This window comes from Cavia porcellus, unplaced genomic scaffold (genome assembly GCF_034190915.1).
Source record: "Cavia porcellus strain 051 isolate PalLab524CR breed Dunkin Hartley unplaced genomic scaffold, mCavPor4.1 scaffold_11, whole genome shotgun sequence".
NCBI classification, from domain to species: Eukaryota; Metazoa; Chordata; class Mammalia; order Rodentia; family Caviidae; genus Cavia; species Cavia porcellus.
This window is the reverse complement of record NW_026947494.1, coordinates 54,704,226-54,726,090: the sequence shown is the minus strand read 5'-3', so window position 1 is coordinate 54,726,090 and position 21,865 is coordinate 54,704,226. Positions and strand designations below refer to the sequence as shown.

Here is a 21,865-nt window from a genome sequence, read left to right as displayed (position 1 = left end):
TCTGTATATTTCTGTAAATGGGCACAAAGTACTACAAATAGTGATTTTAGGGTTTCAATAAATTTTTACTTATTAAGTGAATGCATAAATGTAGAATTCACAGTCAACTGTAGTTTGCTCATTAAGAATTTTCAATTGTGTGCATTCCTAATTATTAAATCACAGCATCTCATTTTGCTGTCATTAACTTCATCCTCTGTAAATCTAAAAATAGAGACAAAGTTTACCTAAGAAATACCTAAAACAGTAAGTTCTCAGGTATGCTATGGTAGTGAACTTTCCAGAACATTACTAAATTTAGCAGATTTACACATAAAAGAACATGTTGTTTTTGGAAATACTAAAGCCTTCACACTAAGCTACATTCTCAGCCCTTTATTTATTTTTAAACTTTGAGACAGGCTCTTGCTAAGTTACTTAGTTGCAAATGGATATACAACCCTCCTGGTACCAAGCATAGCAACAAAATGTTATCTTTACTGTAACTTAAGCTGAGACAAAAAAAAATCTATAATGTGAAAATGGGGAAAATTTTTCAAAATTAACAAAACAGTTCAAGGAACAAAAAGAAAACACATCCACTTTCATTGCCACTTACGCTACTCCAGAAAATTTTGAACACAAATGTTCTATACACTACACTAAGTTTTAACAACTATTAACTAATGACACTTCCCAAAGGTGATAACATAATTCCTAAAACCAATGTCATTCCTTTTTACCACTTTTAAAAAGTCCCAAATCATGTTTATACTCTTGTTTAAAACTCCTTTCCACAATCTAAAAAGCCCTACATAATCACTGTCCTAACCAATTTCAAGTATCTATTGCCTTACCCTCACTTACTATGTTTTAATCACCTGATTCATCAGCATTCTGGTTTTTCTTTTTTGGGTTTTTTTTTTCTTTTCTTTTTGGTACAGGGGATCAAACTCATGACCTTGCACTTGCCACATAGGCGCTTATGCTGCAGAGCTAAATCGCCAGCAAGCCTTCTATTTTTTGAACAGAAAAATTCAATCAGAAAGTGTTGCCATGGTGGAATATAGTAGTGCACACTTGTGATCCCAGCACTCAGGAGAAGCTGAGGGAGGAAGATCACAGGAGTTTAAGGCCAGCCCATGCTACAAAGTGAGTGAAAGATAGGTTGATCTGCATAATGAAACTCAGTCTTAAAAGACAAAAAAAAAAAGTGCTAGCTGACCCAGGTAGCATACTTTGGAAATCCTTCCTCTTGGGAGGCTGAGGCAGATCAGCTGTCAGTTCAAGGCCAGCCTGAGTGACATACTGACATACTGTCTCAAAAAACCAAACAAAAAAGAAGTTATGCCACCTTGGGTCACAATACACATTTCCAGAATAATGTATGTAAAAATTAAAAAGATCTGAAGTTTACACATCAAAGTTTTAAAACAGAGTTTTGATACACTATAATCACTAAGATTAATTTACTAATTTATTCTGCATGCAACAACACAAAGCTAGAGTCAGTTTTCAATTAAGGTAAGCTATGTTACTCTGTTTTAAGTTTTTGATGAAAAAATGGCCCTTCTTTATAAATGAGCAAGACCAGAATCTTTTATACAAAACCAAAAACCAAGCAATGGTAGTATCTTTTAATCCTTAGAAATCACACAGGAATTAATTGCTATTTAATTCTGCATAGTTCGTGGCAAAATACATTTGCCATGTGTTCATATGAGATGAACACTTCTCTGAGATTTTTTTCCCCATTACCAGAGTTGTTGATCATCTCAAATTTTTAAAATGGATTTAGTTCTCATTAACTAGGAAGTTACCAAGATCCTCCAATTCCTTGTGCTATCTAAAATACTGTTTCAATAAATGTTTTTTTAAAAAGTACTCTATTTGAATTCCCAAATTTAAATACAGCCTTACTTATTAGCAATAATTACAAAAGGCAGCTTAAATAAGTGATAACAAAGGGGAAAGACTGTAAGTGAAGATTTTGAAATCTCTCCACTTAAAAGAATAACATCTGAAACAGAAATAGTTTTCTAAGCTATTTATTCAACCGATCACATAATTCAGTGTTCCTCCCTTTCACATGAGGCACTTAACCTACAAACAGCACTTACTGTGGTCAAGGGATTCGGGGTCGGTATGGGAAGCAGTCCTGCACCAGGCATCAGACTCGTCATGGTTGGAGCAGGAGCCAATAAGGAGAGGGCTTTGGACTCCTCTGGGATTTTACCTGCAGAGGTAAGTTCCAGACATTATGGAGAGCAGAAACACCACACCAGCTTTACACTACGATTTACAATTACCCTTGCACTTAAAAAAATAATAATAATAAATGAAGCTAGCTATCAGATCTGCATAAAGAAATAAATAAGAACTTAAGTCTTTCCTTTTAGCCTGCTCTACTAGGAAAAATAAAAGTGAGCAAAACTTCAAAGACTAACAATCTCATTAATGGAATATTATTTTAAAAACTGAATAATGTAGACAATTATTTAACACTTTGAGCTATGGGTCACCTGTACTGGAAACTTAATGTTCATGAACCAAACGATATCAAGCATGGACGCTTTCCCAGGACGGTGTTTTCGCGGTGATCGAAAGTTGTGTTACACATGACAACCGTTCGTGTTGGCTGCATCACTAATAGCACACAGAACATCAGATACAGAAAAGAAGAACATTTTTTAAAGTTTAATCCCCAGAAATGGCAAATAACCAAATTAGTCAAAAAAAAGAAAAAGAAAAAACAAATATGTGCGAATTGAAATTTGTTCCTTAAGAGTGTCCCTATCAGGCTGCTGAAACTACCTACTTGTGATGCAATTTTGATAACCCTTCAATAGATTCCATTCAATTTCAAATAAACAGAAAAAACAAAACCTACTTCATATCATGACCTTCAATTTCTTTTTGTTTTGCATTTTGTTTTTTGAGACAGGGTTTCATCATGTAGTCCAGGCTGGCCTCAAACTCACTAGGTAGCCCAGGCTGGCCTCGAACTTTGGCAATACTCCTGCCTCAGTCTCCCAAGTGCTGGGATTACAGGCATGTGCTACCATGCCCAACCTAATCATCTTCAATTTAAAAGGAAATCTATACCCACTCAGTTAACAAGGCATCTCACGAACATTAATGGTGCCTAAAGAATATGCCTTGGGAAACTGCTAAAAAATTAATAACAAAAAGTTTCCTACTTTCTGAAAACATCTTAAGACACTTTTAGAATCAATTTATGTATACTTATCTGGAGAGGCAGTTAATGCTTAATTGTCTTGCTTATAAACATTTTAACTGTCTAAAAACAGTAACACTAAAAATAATCTTAGAAACTAAAAAAAAAATGCCTTCAACCTGAAAAATGAAACAAGCACATAATTTCCCATAATTAACTGCTAAACTTTTTTGTCAATTCTGATAGACTACAACTTTCGTATTTTTCCTTATCTTCTTACCAAAATAAACTGTCTTGAAAAGCTGCAGGTATACAACTACTCATCTGCTAGCTGGCTATGCACTTCCATTACAAACCTATCAAAAGTGTTTTAATCCTATGTACAAATTCACACTAAACTGAAAGTTACGTATTAAATTTTCAAAAGCACCACGCCTGGTTTTCAGTGCTAAAAATCTTACTTAAAACAACCAGATGTCCAGAGATAAATCTCTAAACAATATTACCTGAATATATCTCTAAACATGGATTAAATTTTAAAACTTGTTTTACATGGTTATATCTTATCTATAGAAACAGAGTAAAAATTACATTAGCTTTAGCAAATGCCTATTTTTTAACTTTATATCATCTAAACTTCTAACATTTTAACTAATTGCAAAAACAAAGTTACTTCAATCTAAACTCTGGAGAACAATTTCTTAACATGCACAAAGATAAGCAAAAGTTGACCTTATTGAAGATACTAAATAACAATAATCTATTTTATATGTATGTTACTATTAACATGTATTTATACTCAGATATAAACATTATATTGATATCACATTCATTTCATCTATTACAAACAGGTACTATTTTTTAAAAAGATCTGTAGAACCTGAACACCCTTGATAAACCACCCAGGGACCTGAAGTTAAAAACCCTATGCTTCAATATACTAATTTATACACCCAAAAAAAAACAAAAGTGCTAATCTAGCAGAGATGTGCCAAATTTAGTATTACTTGCCAATTAATAAGCACAACTATTCATAAAGACAGTGTAAAAAGAATGAAATGAGTTTTCAAAATGGGCTAAAAGCTGATTACTCAGTATTATGAAAGTCTTACTTCTGGGTCAAATATCAGTAGGTTGTCAGATTCTCACTTTCATGATAGTAATAAACACTATACATCTGTAATTGCCAGTAACACTATTTTTGTCTTATTCTATTCAAAATATCCCATTGCTTAATTTTCAAAGTAAAATTCTATTGAGTTTATCTCCGAAATACAAGTTATATAAAAGTATAAAACAATCATTTAGCATTTTTCCCAAGCTGCATTCCTCAAAAACAACTAAAACATCTCTCATGTTATTGAAGTATAAACTTCTGAAGCCACTTATAAACTAGTAATATCTGAAGAATTTTCAACTTAAAAAACTCAAGCAAACGGAAAAATTTACATGCAAATAATTAATAGTGTCTCAAATATCCATTCCCCACACAGGCAACAAAGTCTTAAGACAAGGAAATAAGTTGTATAATAACTACCATAAAAGTGAAAGACCTTCCAGATAATTGTAAGAAATTCACTTGTTTTCCTTGATGACTTTGTATGTCTAGAATTCTACAGGGGAGGATAAAAAGTAAAAGCCATTAATTGGTTTTTACGAGAGATGTAGACTTGGAAAAAAAAAACCTAGAAAAATGTTGAACTGAGATCAGAAAGTGTTCCTAAGATTCCTGTGTTTTAATGTTTCAAGAACAAAATGTACCTGATCAATCTGTAAGTAACCATTAAGACCCACTAAGCTTCAAAGTACCATAGTATTCTAACTTACTGCATGAAAATTTATCTTAAGGTTGAGCTCTGTTAATCATCTCCTGATATAATTTGCAACACGTTATGAACTTTAATGGAATACCATTTACAAAGAACTGGAAAACCAGCTCACAAGTTAAAGTGAAAGAAATTTAACAAAACAAAAACAAAAACAAAAACAAAGGGACAAAATAAAGAAAAAGAAATGAAATCAAAGTAAAACAATAAAAAACAGAGACAGGGCGTCCATCTTCTGCGGTTCAGACTCCGATCTCATTTCCCCAATGAAGGTTTCACTTGACGGCAGGTTTAGTGGCATGGCAAACAATGCCTAACTCAGGCAAGTGTAACAGGTCTGCCTTGGCCAGTCTAGTCATCTAATAATGCACAAATATCACATAGAGAAAACATACAAAACCAAATTAATAGTCAAAATCCATCTACCAGAAAATGTGGACATAAATTTATGACTGATGATTAGGCTGACACCTCTGATATGTTTGACCTTAACTTTGCTAAGTGTTAACATTTATAAAAAGAAATCTGAAATGCACGCAACAACAAAAGAGGTCATATTTACACAAGTATAATGAAAATATACTTTATTTTGAAATGGCCTATTTTATGAACAATAGTTAATGCTTAATATGTAGGAACCTGTTACACATCAAACAGTACTTATACAGCTTAGGATCTTCTGTTACTGTCTGAACTAGAAAGAGCAAATTGCAAGAAACTAAAACACTTTTCTGACTATTTTCCCCTCCATGGTTTTTCTCACTTATGTCATAGTACTTTTTCTATGATGTCAAGCAAAGAATGCAGTCTATGAAGTACACTATGGACTGCTCAGAGCACCACCTCACATCATCTCTTATAGAATCCCTTCACTGGAATTCTTTCCTTAGCTTTATTTCAAATTTGCTCTGCTATGCTTTTTAGTGCAAGAATGCATTATTTCTTTGTTGGCACTGCATAAGCAGACTTTCACTATGAAATATTTCAATTTCCACAAATTGATCACTACTGTATTTAATATAACTTTTAAAAAGTACCTGAATCTTTTATAGTACCAAAGATTTTCTAGCATCAGTTATTTCTTATGCTATTTATTAGTAATGTTAAGTTCTTCTAAGTCAGTGTGCTGCAATACTTCTAATAAATTGCAATAAAGTATGCTGAAATTTTTGTGTTCAAAAATAAAACTTTGTATCAAAATAAAAACATTTAAAATCTGTAACTATGAATCTATTCATCTCTATCAAGTAAACAGTAAAAGGAACCTCTATATGCCTATAACCTTGAACATTTATGACAAATAATAAGAGCTTCTCTATTGTACAAAGATTTTATGCAAACATACCAAGGTTCCAACAAAGCATCACTGACAAAACTTTTTTGCCTTACAATTCAGCAGTGATCTAACATTAAGCTCTTGTGCTGCTGGTGGAATAATTTTCTGACACAAATTCCAGTTTAATATACCTTCTATTTAGTTTCTTTTTTCCCGCAGTTTATATGAAATTTCAGTAGAAGGCATATAAAATTAAATCATTAACCAGCTCCTTTCCCAGCTCATTCTCAAATATCGGGCTCATTGTACCCTTAACAGAACATCAGGTAAGGATAAATACTTGTTACACATGAACAAACAATTAACTTTAACCCATTTTTATTTCCCTACCCACTCTAACCCCCAAAATATGGGAAAGACACTTTCAAATTTATCTGAAAAAAATCTAGAATGTTCTAGTCTTGTGATATCCCAGACAAGGCATTCTAAAATAAGCATAAAACCCTGAAAGTGGGACAAGTAGCTTACTAACATAGTTATTTTAATGTTAACCTGGTCACTACAAAAAGGTCTTAATTAAAAATTATGTATAAAAACCCAACAAATTGTTTCTGGTGAACTTTTGTTGTAAAGTAATTATTACCAACCACAAAAAATATCTACTTGTGAGGACACTTTTATTTGCCATAACCCATGTACACATGCCATATAGTCACTGCTCTAAATGAAAGTTAATTATATACTAGAATTGTCAAAATTATTAGGCGAATAGCTCTGTAAAAAAAAGTTACTAAAAAATAATTAGTAATAATGAGTTCTTAACGCAATTTCAGGCATAAAATTTAATAAATATCTGTTAGGCCTCTGGCCCTTTCCTATCTTCAACTGTTTTTTTGATCAAAGGTTCAAGAAATTATATTCCTGTCTTTTTCTTCAATTACCCTTTAAACAGGCCAATGGAAAAAAACATTCCTGTTACACTGCAAACAAGTACACTGAACACAAAAGAATAGTCTCATGGTAACAATTAAGGTAAATTACCTTAAAAGCACATTTGAAAGTATAAATATTTTTCTTATAAACATCATTAACCTGAAAATTTGGCAAAACACACAATTGTTTTTACTTGTAATACTATTAGTACTGTTAATAGGGTAAATGTTTTCTTATTTACATATTTAAAATAATTATCCAAACCAATTTAAAACTATTTTTGTAATTTCAAAAAGCTTACTTCAGAAATTTAAAATTAATTATAGAAAGCCAAAAGAAATTAGAAGTCAATTACTTTATGAATTTTTTAAATGCTATATTACAAAACCTCAAAAAATCACTAAAAAAATTTACTATTAGGTAAAAATTCTTTCTCTATATTTCATTCTTGCACACTCTCACACATATACATACACACACATACTCACACACTTCCCTACCTACACTTCCTAATTTCTAGGACAAAAGGCTGTAGTAATAGGTAGGACAGTGTTTGAAATAATAGAAAAAAATGTGAGATACCAACCTTCTGCACAGGGAACAACTATCAGAGCTCTGTCAATAAAAACCGTGTTGGTGAGATGCTGGGCCACACCAACACTTGATGGGTCGCGAAACTTAACATAACATACTTTGGAGGAAAAAGCAAGAGGTGCATTGCTGCAAAAAGAGAAAAACAACTCATTAAACATTTGCTTTGTCTTGTCATTTTCATTTAAAATTTCTTTCTCACATGTTTAAACTTAACTAATGAGGACTTAGAAAATGTTTGTTACTAGGGCTCATTGAAACGTAAAATGGCAAAACCCAAGTCATTCAGTGGTGATTTACCTTTCTCAAGAGGCAGGCCTATCACTGCACATGTAAAATTTGAAACAAATTAGTTGATCCTTAATCTCGATCAACTGTGAAAACATCTAGTATAACCCAAAGATGTTCAGTCTGCAAATCCCATAAATTAACAAAATCTTTATACAAATGCTTCAGCTTTCAAACTTCAAATTTTTGTGACCATTCCAATTCTTCCTAAATGTGATTTTCTAGCATTTAAGTCTGAATGTAGACATATTTACCTCTCTGACAATACATGCAATGCTTGGACTTAGATAACTGGTATGAGAGATTTTTGGTGGGTCTGGTATGAAATCTGAACTTAGGCAAAGCATAAATAATTCAAAACAGTTTGTGTGTGCGTGCGCTAACGATTGAATTTAGGGCCTCGTGTGTGTGGTACTCACTATACTACTGAAATGGTTTTATAAATTGTTGATCTTGTTTCTTTGTTGAAAGCATGGCTTTCAACCCACTACTGTAGCTCTCTGGCTGGCCTCAAACTCTCTGTGATCCTAACTCAGTCTAGACTCTCAAGTGCAGGCATGATAGGCGTGCACCACTATACCCAGCTAAATTCTTGATTACTTGAAAGATTAAGGCTGCATAAAATTTAGAATTGGATGATTAGGGCCAGGGTTTAGCTCAGAGGCACACACGCCTGCCTGACATTCGCCAGGTCATGAGTTCAATCCCTGGTACCAAAAAAAAAAAAAAAAAAAAAATCGGATGATTATACTTTATGGTGTTTTTGTTGTCTTTAGGGTCTCCCTATATCACCTAGGCTGGCCTTGAACTCACTGAGGAGCCCAGCCTGGCCTCAAACTTTTGATGATCCTCTTGCCTCTGCACTCCCTGGGATTACAGGCGTGTACCACCATACCCGGCTAGACAGACTCTGAATCCTAAATCTGGCATTTATTAGTCCTAACACTGCAATCAACTTCCTAATCTGTAATGTAAGTCAAAGTAAATTATCACTGCACAAGTTATGTGTGATATTTTTCAAATGACCTTTCTTTTTGTTAAGTATGAAAAAGAAAAATCTTAATGTTTTAAATGACTACACAGTAATACCAGTACTCAGGCGGCTAAAGCAGCAAGATGGGCCAGCCTGAGGCATAAAGTGAGTTCAAGGCCGTCCTGAGCTACAGAGTGAAATCCTGTCTCAAAAAGATCAGAAAATAAAAATTAAAAAGTAAATGACCATACATATTTATGTTACAGATTTGGTATATAATTAGGTCTTTTTTTCTTGCTCTCTAAAAAACACATTAGACTTTAATGAAAAAGGGTTATAGATATGCCAAAATGATTACCCATGAAGTCAGTACGTTTTAGAATTTAACAAGATATAGTCATATTATGGAAAAATTCATTTGTCCTGTTCATTTTACTGTAGTTTTGCTATATTTGACTGAATCAAATGGACTAAAGTCTATATTATCTTATACAATAAAGTATGTAAAATTTTTTGTCTGAAAAAAAAATCTCATGACTACACATGAAAGTGTCTACGCATGACTACACTGAAAGTGTCTGGCATATACAGAGGACCTTAATTTAATTTCATATTTGAATGTTTTTACGAGTTCAGTAAAGATTTAGAATTTTTAGTTGCTAGTTTTTTAGTGCTTTTAGTTGTTGAGGATGAATACTGGGTTTCCAAGCGTGTTATATAAAGTGCTCTACCTGACCACATCTCAACTGTTTTAGCAATTTAAAACAGCACCTTTATATTTTATTTATTTAAACAGCACCTCTGATTAGGCCTCTCCTGAGCTCTAGCCTTCCAGACACAATGACGTGCTGATATTAAACTTTCATCTGCCCCAATCTGTTAACTCCAAAATACATTCAACATCCTTTTTTGCTACCAACACTGCCCTTTGTACTTCACATCTCACTTAAACATACATCACATTTCCCAAGTCTGAAATTTGAGTCACTTGTGTGATCCTTATCAGTGATAGTAACCAAATGTTTTCAAAGTTTATTCTGTATAAGTAGTAAAATCCCATCTTTCTGTTCCTTGGATTTAGATGTGTAACTTGCTTTCATCAATTAAATGTGAAAAGAGCTACAATGTATCTCTTCTGCAGAAGTTGCAAGAGCAGGGCTGAGGATTTAACTCAGCAGCATAAGCACCTGCCTGGCAAGCTGAGGTCATGTATGATCCCCCTCCTCCCCAACACACACACACACAAAAGTTTCAAGAGCCATAGCTTGGCTTTTCTCCTCTACCACATCAACCAGCAAGTTTCAAGAGACAACAGCAATGACTTGTCCCCTTCATCCAGAGTGCCCCAATGAATGCAGCACCAAAACCCACCAATTTATTGTAAGAAATACTCTATAAAGTAGAATTTGGGATGTTTTTAAACCCTGCTGTCCTGATTGACACATCATCCTTGATGTACTCATCCAATGAGTCAATAAACCCTACTAAGACAACTCCCAAACACTTACGTCACATTAATTTTTTCTTATCAACATCATAATTCAGTCCTTCAGCATTTTTCTCCTATGTTACTATCATTGCTTCCAACCCATCACACTGCATTCAATCCACCATTAAGGGCTTTGCACAAAGCTGCCATAGTGAGCCTTTTAAACTCTGAACTGCATTTCATTCCACAGATTAACTTTCCTCAAAGGTCCTCTCTCTTCCTGCTTCATCTAAGACACACTCCAGGCATACAAATACTTGTGGTTGCAAAAATACATCCTGAAAACATATCCCACATCCATGGAGATCTCTGTATGTGATATTCCATCTGGTTATAACAGAATACTCTCTACCTCCCTTTTGAATGATAATTCCACTTCAAGTCTTCTGATAAACCATCTTAAGATGTCACAGTGGTATCTAATGCTACTACATTCTATATAGCTTTGACACGGATGCATTATCACAATTCCTTAGTGAAACTTGTTATGAAGCCTATGACCCCCAGCCAAAAATGATGAACCTCCTGTCCCAAAGGTTTATTTTGCTGGCTGACCAGCAGCCTGTAATTTGGGTAGTCAGATTTGACCAAACGAGGTCAAACAACCAGATTCTTTCTGGTAGGCATAACTTGGCCTAACTGATGAGCAAGTATAGAACAGTTCTGCAAAAAAAGAGTAGATAATATCCACAGAAACAATGAACTGACAATAAACTTCCTGACTGCTATTACCCTTCTGGTTCCCAGACCCAGTTCCCATGAGGTCTGTAGTCTTCCACATATCCTTCTCTTTCTTAAAAACAATGTCTCTTCTTAAACTAGATTGAGTAACATTGTTTCTGTCCTTAGAACCAAAAGAAGTGTATGATTACTAAAACCCTAACAATTGCAACAGCAATACTATTTTAGCCATGAAATCCTTAAGTAAGTCACCACTAAAGCTACTTTCTTGAAGTGACAGATTCTTTTGTGATCACTACTGAAAATTAAAAGCATATTCCCAAACATCTCTCACTGAAACCTAACAGAAAATGCGAGACTCATTTAGAAACAAAATGCATATGAAAATATGCCACCAAAATTTGAAAAGCTCAGCAACTGGTTGAAAGTGGTTTATTCAGGGGCTGGGGATTTAGCTCAGCGGCATAAGCACCTGCCTTGCAAGCAGGCGGTCGTGAGTTTGATCCCTGGTACCCATTAAAGGTTAAAAAAAAAAAAAAAAAGTGGTTTATTCTGAATCACTTTATTATGAAGCATGAATATGAAGTGTAGCTGCCTCACAGGTTTAATCCCTGTATCCTTTTCTTAATCTTTTGTCCAATTACCTTTCTTGAAATAATAAAGCCTAGTGTTTTGGTTTTTGGGTGTTTTTTTGAGAAAGGGTGTTAACTATGCAGTTCAGGCTTGTGGGAGATAACTATAGTAACTCTCTTCAATGCAAAACAATTACTGTGACTTTGATTACTTGGAGACTTATTTCCTTACACTGATGTGTAAAAAGCTGGCTAGAGTTATTTCCTTCTCTCTTCAATTAGCTCTAAGCAGGTGCTGGTGTGTAATCTCTAGAGCCGACAGACAGTCCTGTTTCCTTGCATAGTATTCTCAGTACAGGGTATGTACAGAACATGAGCACAGTGGGATGTTAGAGCCAATAGCTCCAAAAATGTCAATGACATATGAGCCTCAAAATAAAGAGGCTGTAACTCCCCAGGGCGCAAGAGTTCTCACATCTGAAACCAAAGCCAGCCTCCCAAAACAATTCCTTTGCTTAGATTATGTGAACTGATCATTCTGTGTATCTTTATACCTTAATTAGATTATGTGAACTGATCATTCTGTGTATCTTTATATCTGCATATCATCTCTGCAATTTACAGAGATGCCATTCTTCTACCTGGTTAGCCAGCTCAAGTTACTCACACAGTGCCCGCCATCCTCACTGTCACTCATCCCTGAGATACCCCTTTCTTCACAAGATAATAAATTCTGGGGGAGGCTTAAGATTAAGGCCTTTGTCACAATGATTAGATTTAGGATCCCTTGGCTGCCCTTAACTTGTAATATGTCTTGGTGTCTTTACTCTCTCCGAGGGTTGCTTTGGTGGTGGTAGATTAAAATTAACTTGCTGGGATTCCAGTAAAGTCTCAGTGGGATTACAAATACAACCTTTTGGATTGTGAGAACCACTAATACTTAGATGACTAAACTCAGTATCTGGGATTACAATACAGGCTGGCACTGAACTTACAACAATCCTCCTGCCTTATGTCTGCTTAATTTTACAAAACTGTAAATATCTGAGCTTATAGAAAAAGTAGTAAACTTTTATGTTGAATGCTACAGAGTAAAATATGATAAAACCCTCAAAAGAAGTGAGCAACTCAGGGAACAAACCTGTATTTATACATCAGCATGTTTCCAAATCTTGTATTTTACTTTCTCTCTAGCATATGTAAACTGTTAAATAAATTTCCTGTTATTAATTTACTTTTATCAAGGCCTTTGAGCTTCTTGTAATACCTAGATTTATTTAAATAGCATTCTCATTTTAAAATGTAATTTTAACCTACAGTTTTAATTTTTCTTTTTTGTCTTTTTCCTTTTTATCGGTACCGGGGATCAAACTCAGGACTGCCTGCTTACAAGGCAGGCACTTATGCCACTGAGCTAAATCCCCAGCCCCCGAGTTTTAATTTTTCAAAGATGTATATTCTAGTTTATCTAAATGTAAACTTTTATATAAAACAGCGTATCCTGGTACCAAAAAAAGAAAGCAAACAAGCACTCAAATCTAGATTTCAGTTTGACCTCATTTGTTGACTCTCAACTTTTGTTTTTTAAATATAAAACCTTGGGCTGGGGATTTAGCTCAGCGGCATAAGTGCCTCCCTGGCAAGCACAAGGTCATGAGTTCAATTCCTGGTATCAAAAAAATAAATATAAAACCTTATTTTTCAAAATAAAATCATGATTTCTCACAGAGTGTTAAATGGAGACAACAAAGAATCAACTTTCACACATCCATTAAATTTCATGGGCCCTAAGTGATTTTTGTTTTTCATGTAATACAGTGATAACATTGTACAATCTTTTCAAAAGCCAATGTGGTAATAATATACACAATATTTTCTTAGTATATATATAAATTATATACTATATATATAAATATATATATAGTATATATACTATATATATACACACACACATATGTATGAAAATATTAATGAACGCATCATTTATAACAAGATTGTTCTTTAGGACTCCAGTGGTACTATGGACAGCACACTTCTTTCTGTTAAGACTTTATAAACTGCTGAGATAGAAAAAGGACTAGAGGGAGTTACACAGAAATCAAAGGTGTGATAGGGTGGTAAGACCACAGAGGTTTCTTTTTCTCTGTTTTCCATACAGTAGCTCAACAGACTATATTAATTTTTAACTAAATAAACTTAAATAGTTGATACATTTTATCTTGTGTTCTTAGAATTTTGTAGATCAGAGAAATGAAGGAAACCAGCAAGCCAGGAAAAAAAATGCACAGGTAAAATCTCTCCAGTGTCAGAAATCAAGATGGAATTACCCTTTTGGAGTTAGCCAACTAAAACAGAGCACAGGGGAACCGCTGTGAACTAGCTGCATGGGTGTGTTCATTCTGCAAAAGCTCACTGAGCTCTACTCTTGATCTATTCATTTTTCTTTATATACATTATACCTCCACAAAAAGCACAGAAAAAAACAAAGATTTCTTACTTTTGAGGGGGAGAAGGGTACTGGAATCAAACTCAAGACCTCATGCTTGCCATGCCACTGAGCTAGATCCCTGACCCCAGATTTCTTTTTATAAAAAGGTTTTCATGAGCTATGATATTCACTCATTATGCTAAAGTTAAAATAGTAATTCTGGATATTTAATCACCTGGCAACATCAAAAAATATGAAATTACAAGTAAGATTTTTGGGAATTTTTGTTTGTTTATTTTTGGTCTTTGCTTGAGACAGTCTCACTATGTAGTTTAGACCCGCCTTGAGCTTACTTTGTAGCCTATGCTGGTCTCAAACTTGCAACGATCCTTCTGCCTCAACCTCTCAAGTACTAGGATTACAGGAGTGTGCCACCAAGCCTGGTTTGTTTTTCTTTTCGTCTTTTTGAGATAAGGTTTCACAATGCAATTCAGGCTAGCCTTGAACTCACTGTGTACTCCAGGCTGGCCTCAAACTCCTGCCTCAGCCTCTCAAGGGCAGGATTATAGGTGTGTGCCACCATACCTGGCCAAGTAAAAATTCTTAATGCATAAACATTAAAGTGAAACTGTCTCAGGCAAAAGAATTAAATTTTAAGTCTAAATTTTCGTATGCAATATGACTTATGCACACTCCATAAACCTAGTTACTCAGTCTCATAAAATTTTAGTAAAAAATTATTTTCATATTCTACTGAAGAAATATATTTTGTTTTAATCAAATGAATTTCTATTCCGCTTCCAAAGATTAATCACAAAATACTGTCTACATGACACTGCAAAACAAACTGTTATCTTCAAACTACTACTGCATTTTTATCCATTTCAGCCCAAATCTACAAACACATCTTTAATATAAAGACCAAACACTGATAGTTAAATTATAGAGTAGAAAACCTGTTAGTAAAGCATGTCAACACTGCTGCAAAAGAAAAATGCAGGATCTAGTATTGTACTTAAGAAAAAAATTACAGTAGTTAAGAATTTTGCTGGACTTTTGTTTTATAATTTTCCAATTGTATTACAGTTGTGACACATAACTAATTACATTATATATGTAAAAAGAGGTTTGTATTCTCTTCGTCCTTTAAACTTCAATGACATTTAATTTCAAAAACAAAGACCATTATTACCTATCAATTTATAACTGGCAGTGTATACAGCCACCTAAACTCAGGTTTCAACCTTACATAAAAAATGCTACTGTGGAGTAATGAAGAATATTGTGATATACTGTTCCTATTTATGAGCTATCCTTACTACAAGGTTAATTTATAAGGGTTCATGTACAGTGACTGATTTGAATTCTAGAATACATTACTCCTTGAACCACTTCAATTATTAAAAGATGTTGAGTACTTAAAAGATAGCTGAAAGCATTTTCAAAAGTTGAAGACACTCAAAGCTGCAATACCATATGTATTCAATTCCTTACACAGCTGTTTTTGGTGTCATTGTTTTGAGACATTGTTTTATCATGCTGTTCAGGCTGGGCTTGAACTTGCAATCCTCCTGCTTCATACTCACAGAGGATTATAAATCTGCACCACCATGACCTGCACTTTCAAACTGTTCTTGCCACAAATATATCACTTACTTGAAGAATGCTAGAGCATGCCTCTAATCCCAGCACTTGGAAGAGTAAACCAGGAGATCACTATAAATTCGAGGACAGCCTGGACTATTTAGCAAGTTTAAGACCAGTCTGAACTACACAGGGAGTTGGAAACAGCAATTCTTCTCCCTTGACCTCCCTGAGCGCTGGGATTATAGGTGTGCTGAGATGCCTGGCTGTCATGAAAAATTTTTTTATAAACTAAGGAAGAGGGGCCTGTTCCAGATTAAAGGAAAAAACTACTAGGTGTGGTCACTGATAACCTATATCCAAAAAAAAAAAAAAAAAAAACCTTCTTGGAAAATGTTATTAACTGAAGCAAATAACAAATGCATATTTTGGGGAATAAGTTGTTCAATGTATTATTTCAACTTTTTCGGATGCACAAAATATTTCCTAACGAAAAACAGAGAAAAACTTTGCAGGCCTGTATTCCCTGCACTCAAGGAGGCTGAGGCAGGAAAAATGGGGCAAAATCGAGGCCAGCCTGGGCTACATAGTGAGCTCAAGTCCAGACTCAATTACATAGCAAGACCTTGTCTCAAAAAAAAAAAAGAGCGCGGGGAGGAGGGGGGGAAACGACCCTAAAAAGCAAAATCTAAACATTCAAACGCACAATTATCAATACTTATACAGTAGTGCTATCTACTTACACATAAAAAATAAAACATGTCTATTTGCATCACTAGAGACAAATAAGTCAAATATCAAGTTTTTAATTGGGCAGGGATCACGGTGAGTTCAAGGCCAGCCTGAACCTCAGAAGACCCTGTCTAAAAAAAAAAAAAGAAGAGTGAGCAACTACTTCCTCTTCCTTAAAAAAAATTTAATATAGTGAAGATACACTGTAAAATTTGTATTCCTAACACCTACCTCAAAAAACCAGGTTGTGTAGTAACCTGCAAAGTTGGTGAAGAACCTGCAAATTCCTTATAAGTTTTCTAATTAAATAATATCGTAAATCTACCACTTCAAAATACATTACAGTACTTGGGAAGTGGCCGCAACTTGTGAACTCCAGCTAAGATATGGACTTTACAAGTATATAAAGAATGGGAATAATCTTCCACCGATTTACAACTTTCTTTTGAAAGGTTGGGGACAGTATGACCTTCTAAGGAGGAAAACAATCTGTTGACCAAAATACCATTAGACCAGGGGTTTCAGAATGTGGGTGGACTAGGTTAGATAAACCATAAAGATGCTGAATATCTGAGACCACCCTGGAAAACAAAAAAAGTCTTCACTGCAGCTAGTCTTCAGCCGCAGGCTTTCTCATTAGCAGTAACAGCCTGACGTTATGGCCTGAGGAACGGCGCGGCAGACCGGCGCGGTCCCCGCGATCTCCGGAGAGCACCGACTTTAGCAGGCTTTTGCCATGAGGACTACTCCGGGCCCACCTGCGGCCATCTTAAGTTCGGGGGGAAACGGGCATACAGCACCCAATTCCAAGCCCGGCAGAGGCCACAGCACGGGAGGCATTGTAAAGGAAACCTTTCCGAATCATCCCTGAGGGCTCGGTGCAAAGACGAACCCGCAAACCCAACTACCAAGGAGGGCAGGGGAGTCGGACCTCCGGGCTTTCGGCCCCGTGCCCTCATCAAACATGGGCACCAAGGTAAACCCCGGAGGTCACGTGACAGGCCCGCGCGCCCGCGCTACCCCCACGCCACGGCACCCCGGGTCCCCAAGGCGCCCGCGCCCCTCCCCCAGCAGAAATCCAGCACTTACTCGGGGGGGTAGAGCCGCAGCTCTTCGATTTCTCCTAGGAAGGAAAAAAGCGTTCGCATCTGCTCGCTGGTCACTGCCGACGATAGATTCGTCACCTGAATTACCGCCGTCGGGGTAAGGCCGAAGCCTAAACCCAAACCGAAGCCGCCGCCGCTGTTCATTCCGATCCCGCTTGCCACTGCCACTGCCTTCCCACTCCTCAACGTCTACAACGCGTCAGCGACGGAGCCTGGAAAACGGAGGACGCGCGGCCGCGAGCGCGCTCCCGCTAGCGAATTCACAGCACCGGGCAGGTCTAGCCGCCCATCGCTCAACTCTGCTGCTCTGGGGCTGCGCGCGCCAGCCGGAAGCGTCGCCCCGGCAACCGGCGGGTCTCAAGCAGCCGCAGCTTCCTGCTCGTAGGGTCCTGGGTCCTGGCAACTGTGTCTGCGCCTCTTCGTTCCGTCAGAATTTTTTTGTTATTAGGAGTGAGGGCTCAATCCCCAAACCTCAGTCAAGTTCTGTGCTCTAGTCAGTGGAGCAGATCCAGCTTTTCCTAGTCTTTAGGAAAGGCTGGGAAGCCAGCCATCTGACGCAGGCCTATGAAGTAGGAATGCCGCTCAGGCATCGCGGAGACATGCTGAAGCAAATTGTAGTGCGTCGTCCTTATAGAGAGGCGGCTCCCTCGCCTCACCTGTGTTTGAGAATTAGCACGCGTCCTAATTGCGAAAATCCTTGAAATTTTTCATGGATCGTATTAAGGACTCAGTAAATTAAAGGCTCTGCAGTCATTGCTTGTAACTGGTAATTTATTCTTCCCTTCTGGAGGTATTAATAGTTACTGGGTGTTAGGTACTAGACGCTGTTAGACAAGGGCACATAGAAGACACAGATGATCCACATAATCTAACGGTCCGCTTGCAGCCTAATGAGAGACAATAGTGACACCAGAGCAGCTATTCCCAAAGTGCCATCTGCGGGACCCCGAGGATCTCCAGTTGCTTTCAGTGGGTCCCAGAGGTCAAGACGACTGACAGTACAGTACTGACACTTTGCTGACCTTTTTCATTTTGTTGATTTTTGAGCTAATCAGTAAATTAAACTGCTGATACGATATAGCTGGAGCCAAGACAGTATTGCCAAACTAGTAATAGTTGTATTTTCTTCATCTCTGTGTACTCCACACGAAATGTAAAATTTCTAAATAAAGATTCTGTCAAATACTTTCATCAAATGTGTACCCTAGCGTGAATGTACTAAGTGTGAAGAAATCGAAATGACAGCTACATACCCTGGTATCTGTTTTTGTTGTGTCTTGTTTGTTTGCTTTAAATACTGGAGATTAAACCTATGATCTAAGGTACAAGTACCCTAGGTCACACTAGGGTACAAGTATTTTTGAAACAGGCCTCACTAAATTGCTCAAGCCTAGCACCAACTTGCAATCTTCCTGCCTCTTCAGCTTGACAACTTTCAATACTTAGAGATTTCTCTGCTAAAAGCCCCAGTGACATTAACAATGTGTATCTATAGATATACAGGATATATATATGATAAATATATATCCCAGCCATGGTTATATATGTGAATATAACCATATATATTTTGTTATATCAACATTTGGACCATCTCTACAGTTCAATAAACTATTATTTTCCAGATCACCAATTTATGCTATTACAAAGTCAGAAAGACTCAAGTACAAGATAGAACTGACAAACTGGATGTGGCAGCCCACACCTGTTAACCTAGTACTTTGAAAGTGAGGCAAGAGGATTCCTATGAGTTTGAAGCCAGCCTAGACTACATAAATCAAGGACAGCCTGAATTACATAGTGAGACCCTGTCCAAAAAAAAAAAAAGTGTAGATTTCAATTTAGAACGCAGGACGTTCATTGACTTAATCCACATTGTAACTGCTTTCTGAGAAACTACCAGATGCCAAGATTGGTTATTTCCTATTAAGCCAAACATTAAAGAGGTTTTTTTAAGATGAAAGATAAATGAATGCCACTCAGAATTTGATGGGATTAAGTCAGGCATGGTAGTGCATGCCTGTAATTCCAGCACTCTGGAAGCTGAGACAGAAGAATTACTGCAGGTTTGAGCCCAGCCTGAACTACATAGTTTAAGTACAGCCTGCACTCCAAAACAAGATGTCTCAAAAATTAAAAGAATGTGAGGAGGGTTATCATTTATATTAATACAGTGAGTTTCCAACTGTTGTTTTTAAGTGTTTTAAAATATTAACTTTCTCAGGTTTAATTTCTAACATGATAAATATGCATATATGCCCCATGTTTAAAAGCTGTTTCAGGGTCTTGATAATTTTTAAGTGCACACCAAAATGCATGAATAAAAATGGCTACTGTATCAATAAGTAGAGGGGAACTGGGAGCACACAGGAGTGCTACTTAAACTCACTTCTAATGGAAGACTTGCAAAAAAGCTAGCACTTAGAAAATAGGAATTAGCCAGGCAAACAGGGAGGAGCAGTGAAAGAAATTCCAGACCACTCATGCAGAATATACTTACACAGAGAAGGGGAATAGAGTCCAAGGGAGCCCTCATATTTTCCGGGTTTATTACTGGACCAAAGGCCAAGCATGACAAGAGATGCATGTAAAAGAGTAAGACTCGGGGCTGGGGATTTAGCTCAGCGGCATAAGCACCTGCCTTGTAAGCAGGCAGTCGTGAGTTCGATCCCCAGTACCGATAAAAAGGAGAAAGACAAAAAAAAAAGAGTAAGACTCAAGTTCACTGGCCAGCTATACAGTAAACGAAGGCAGGAGGATCACAAGTTTGAGGCCAGCCTGGCCAATTTAACAAGACCGTGTCTCAAAAAGGACTGAGGATGTAGATCAATACTTCAAGTCCCTGAAAGGTTGTTGGGTAAGCCATAATGAAAGATATTGTCACCTTAAAGATCACTTTATAATAAGCTGACAAGAACCATTGAAGACCTGGGAGCACGAGTGTGACTGTGAGATTTGTAGTTGGTTTAGTTACTTTTCTCATCACTGAGACAAAATATCTGACACCCAAAATTAAAGGAGGAAATGTTTATTTAGCTCACAGTGTGTAGAGGTTTCAGTCCATAATCAGCTCACACCAAGGCAGGGTGACATAGCTGACAGGTATCATGGGAGAAACAGCTCATTGTGGGCAGAAGGCAGCAAAGCAACAAGCGAGGAAAAAAACTCTTTCCAGCCCTTATACTATATCCAGGCTATTGAGATTAGGGTGGTACCAAACCAATCAGTGGGCTGATTTTCAGTAATCACCCATCCTTAATACTAGCATGCTTAATCCTAGCATTGCATCATGAATAACATACTCGAATAAGTGCAATCTTTGGTACCAAAAAAAATAATAATAACATACTCTAGATCAGCCACCTCTGAAAAAGTCTCTCCTATGACTGCATGAGGCTTTAGGAAGACATCTAGATGCATGCCATAACAGTAGTTAAAATGATTCCCATCACTGCAACCCAGAAATATAAGGGCAATATTCCCATCACTGCAACCCAGAAACCAAGGGCAAAGGACCTGAGAGGAAGGTCGTTGCAGTATCTAAATAAATTAAAATGAAGTTTTGAACAAAGGGAAATGGTGACAATAATGGAAAACAATTAGTAGACCCAAATCTGGGAATCACCATAGCCATCTAAAGATACAATAAAAGTTATCTCCTGAGAAAAATATATATGACATACGCTTACTTTTATCTATAGTGACTGGTGTTTTTGGTCCTCCAGAAGCCCACCCATGAGTCCTTAAGATGGACAACAACTAGTTTAGCACAGTGATGCTCAGGCTATGATGTGCATCAGAAAGCCCCCAGAGGGCACATTGGTACAGACTGCTGGCCCCGCTCCCAGTGTTTCTGGTTCTGTAGGTCTGCAGTGATGCTAAAAATTTTAAACTTCCTATCAGTTCGTAGGTATGATTTCTGGCTGTCCATTTCAAAAACCACGGATTGAAAAATTTGCAAAAGTGATCTCCTTAAGCAGATTTGGTAATCTACCATTGATAGTAAAGCAGACGGAGAAGGTTGGGTTTCTCCTTTGGAGGATTGGGTAAGAGTGCCAGAAATTTGGCCCTGAAACACAAAGAGCAACTCTTATGAGGAAAGAAGATAAACTATTGAGATCCTTTATGGAAAAGTTTCTGAAATTGAGAGAAAATGTCTAGAACTGGTATAGCTTGTGATTTAAGATGGAAAGTAGATACAGTTATACCAGAAACACTTGCAGCAAAAGAGG

The 21,865-nt window shown here is 36.6% G+C and overlaps 1 protein-coding gene across 3 annotated transcripts in view; it reads right to left on the bottom strand.

Annotated features, from left to right (window-relative positions):
* Srek1 (splicing regulatory glutamic acid and lysine rich protein 1) overlaps positions 1-17,949 on the bottom strand; it is a 40,032-nt gene extending 22,083 nt beyond the window's left edge. Inside the window, exons 1-3 of one of the 3 annotated variants that reach the window (XM_063258268.1) lie at positions 17,620-17,949; positions 7,779-7,912; positions 2,100-2,215 (exon numbers count right to left, since the gene is read on the bottom strand). In XM_063258268.1, the coding sequence (XP_063114338.1) occupies positions 2,100-2,215; positions 7,779-7,912; positions 17,620-17,780 (411 nt within the window). In that variant the 5' untranslated portion in view covers positions 17,781-17,949. Of the gene's footprint in view, positions 1-2,099; positions 2,216-2,501; positions 5,339-7,778; positions 7,913-17,619 lie in introns of those variants that run through there. The other 2 variants (XM_063258267.1, XM_063258269.1) reach the window with 2 other exon arrangements.
* Between the last annotated feature and the right edge of the window lie 3,916 nt (positions 17,950-21,865).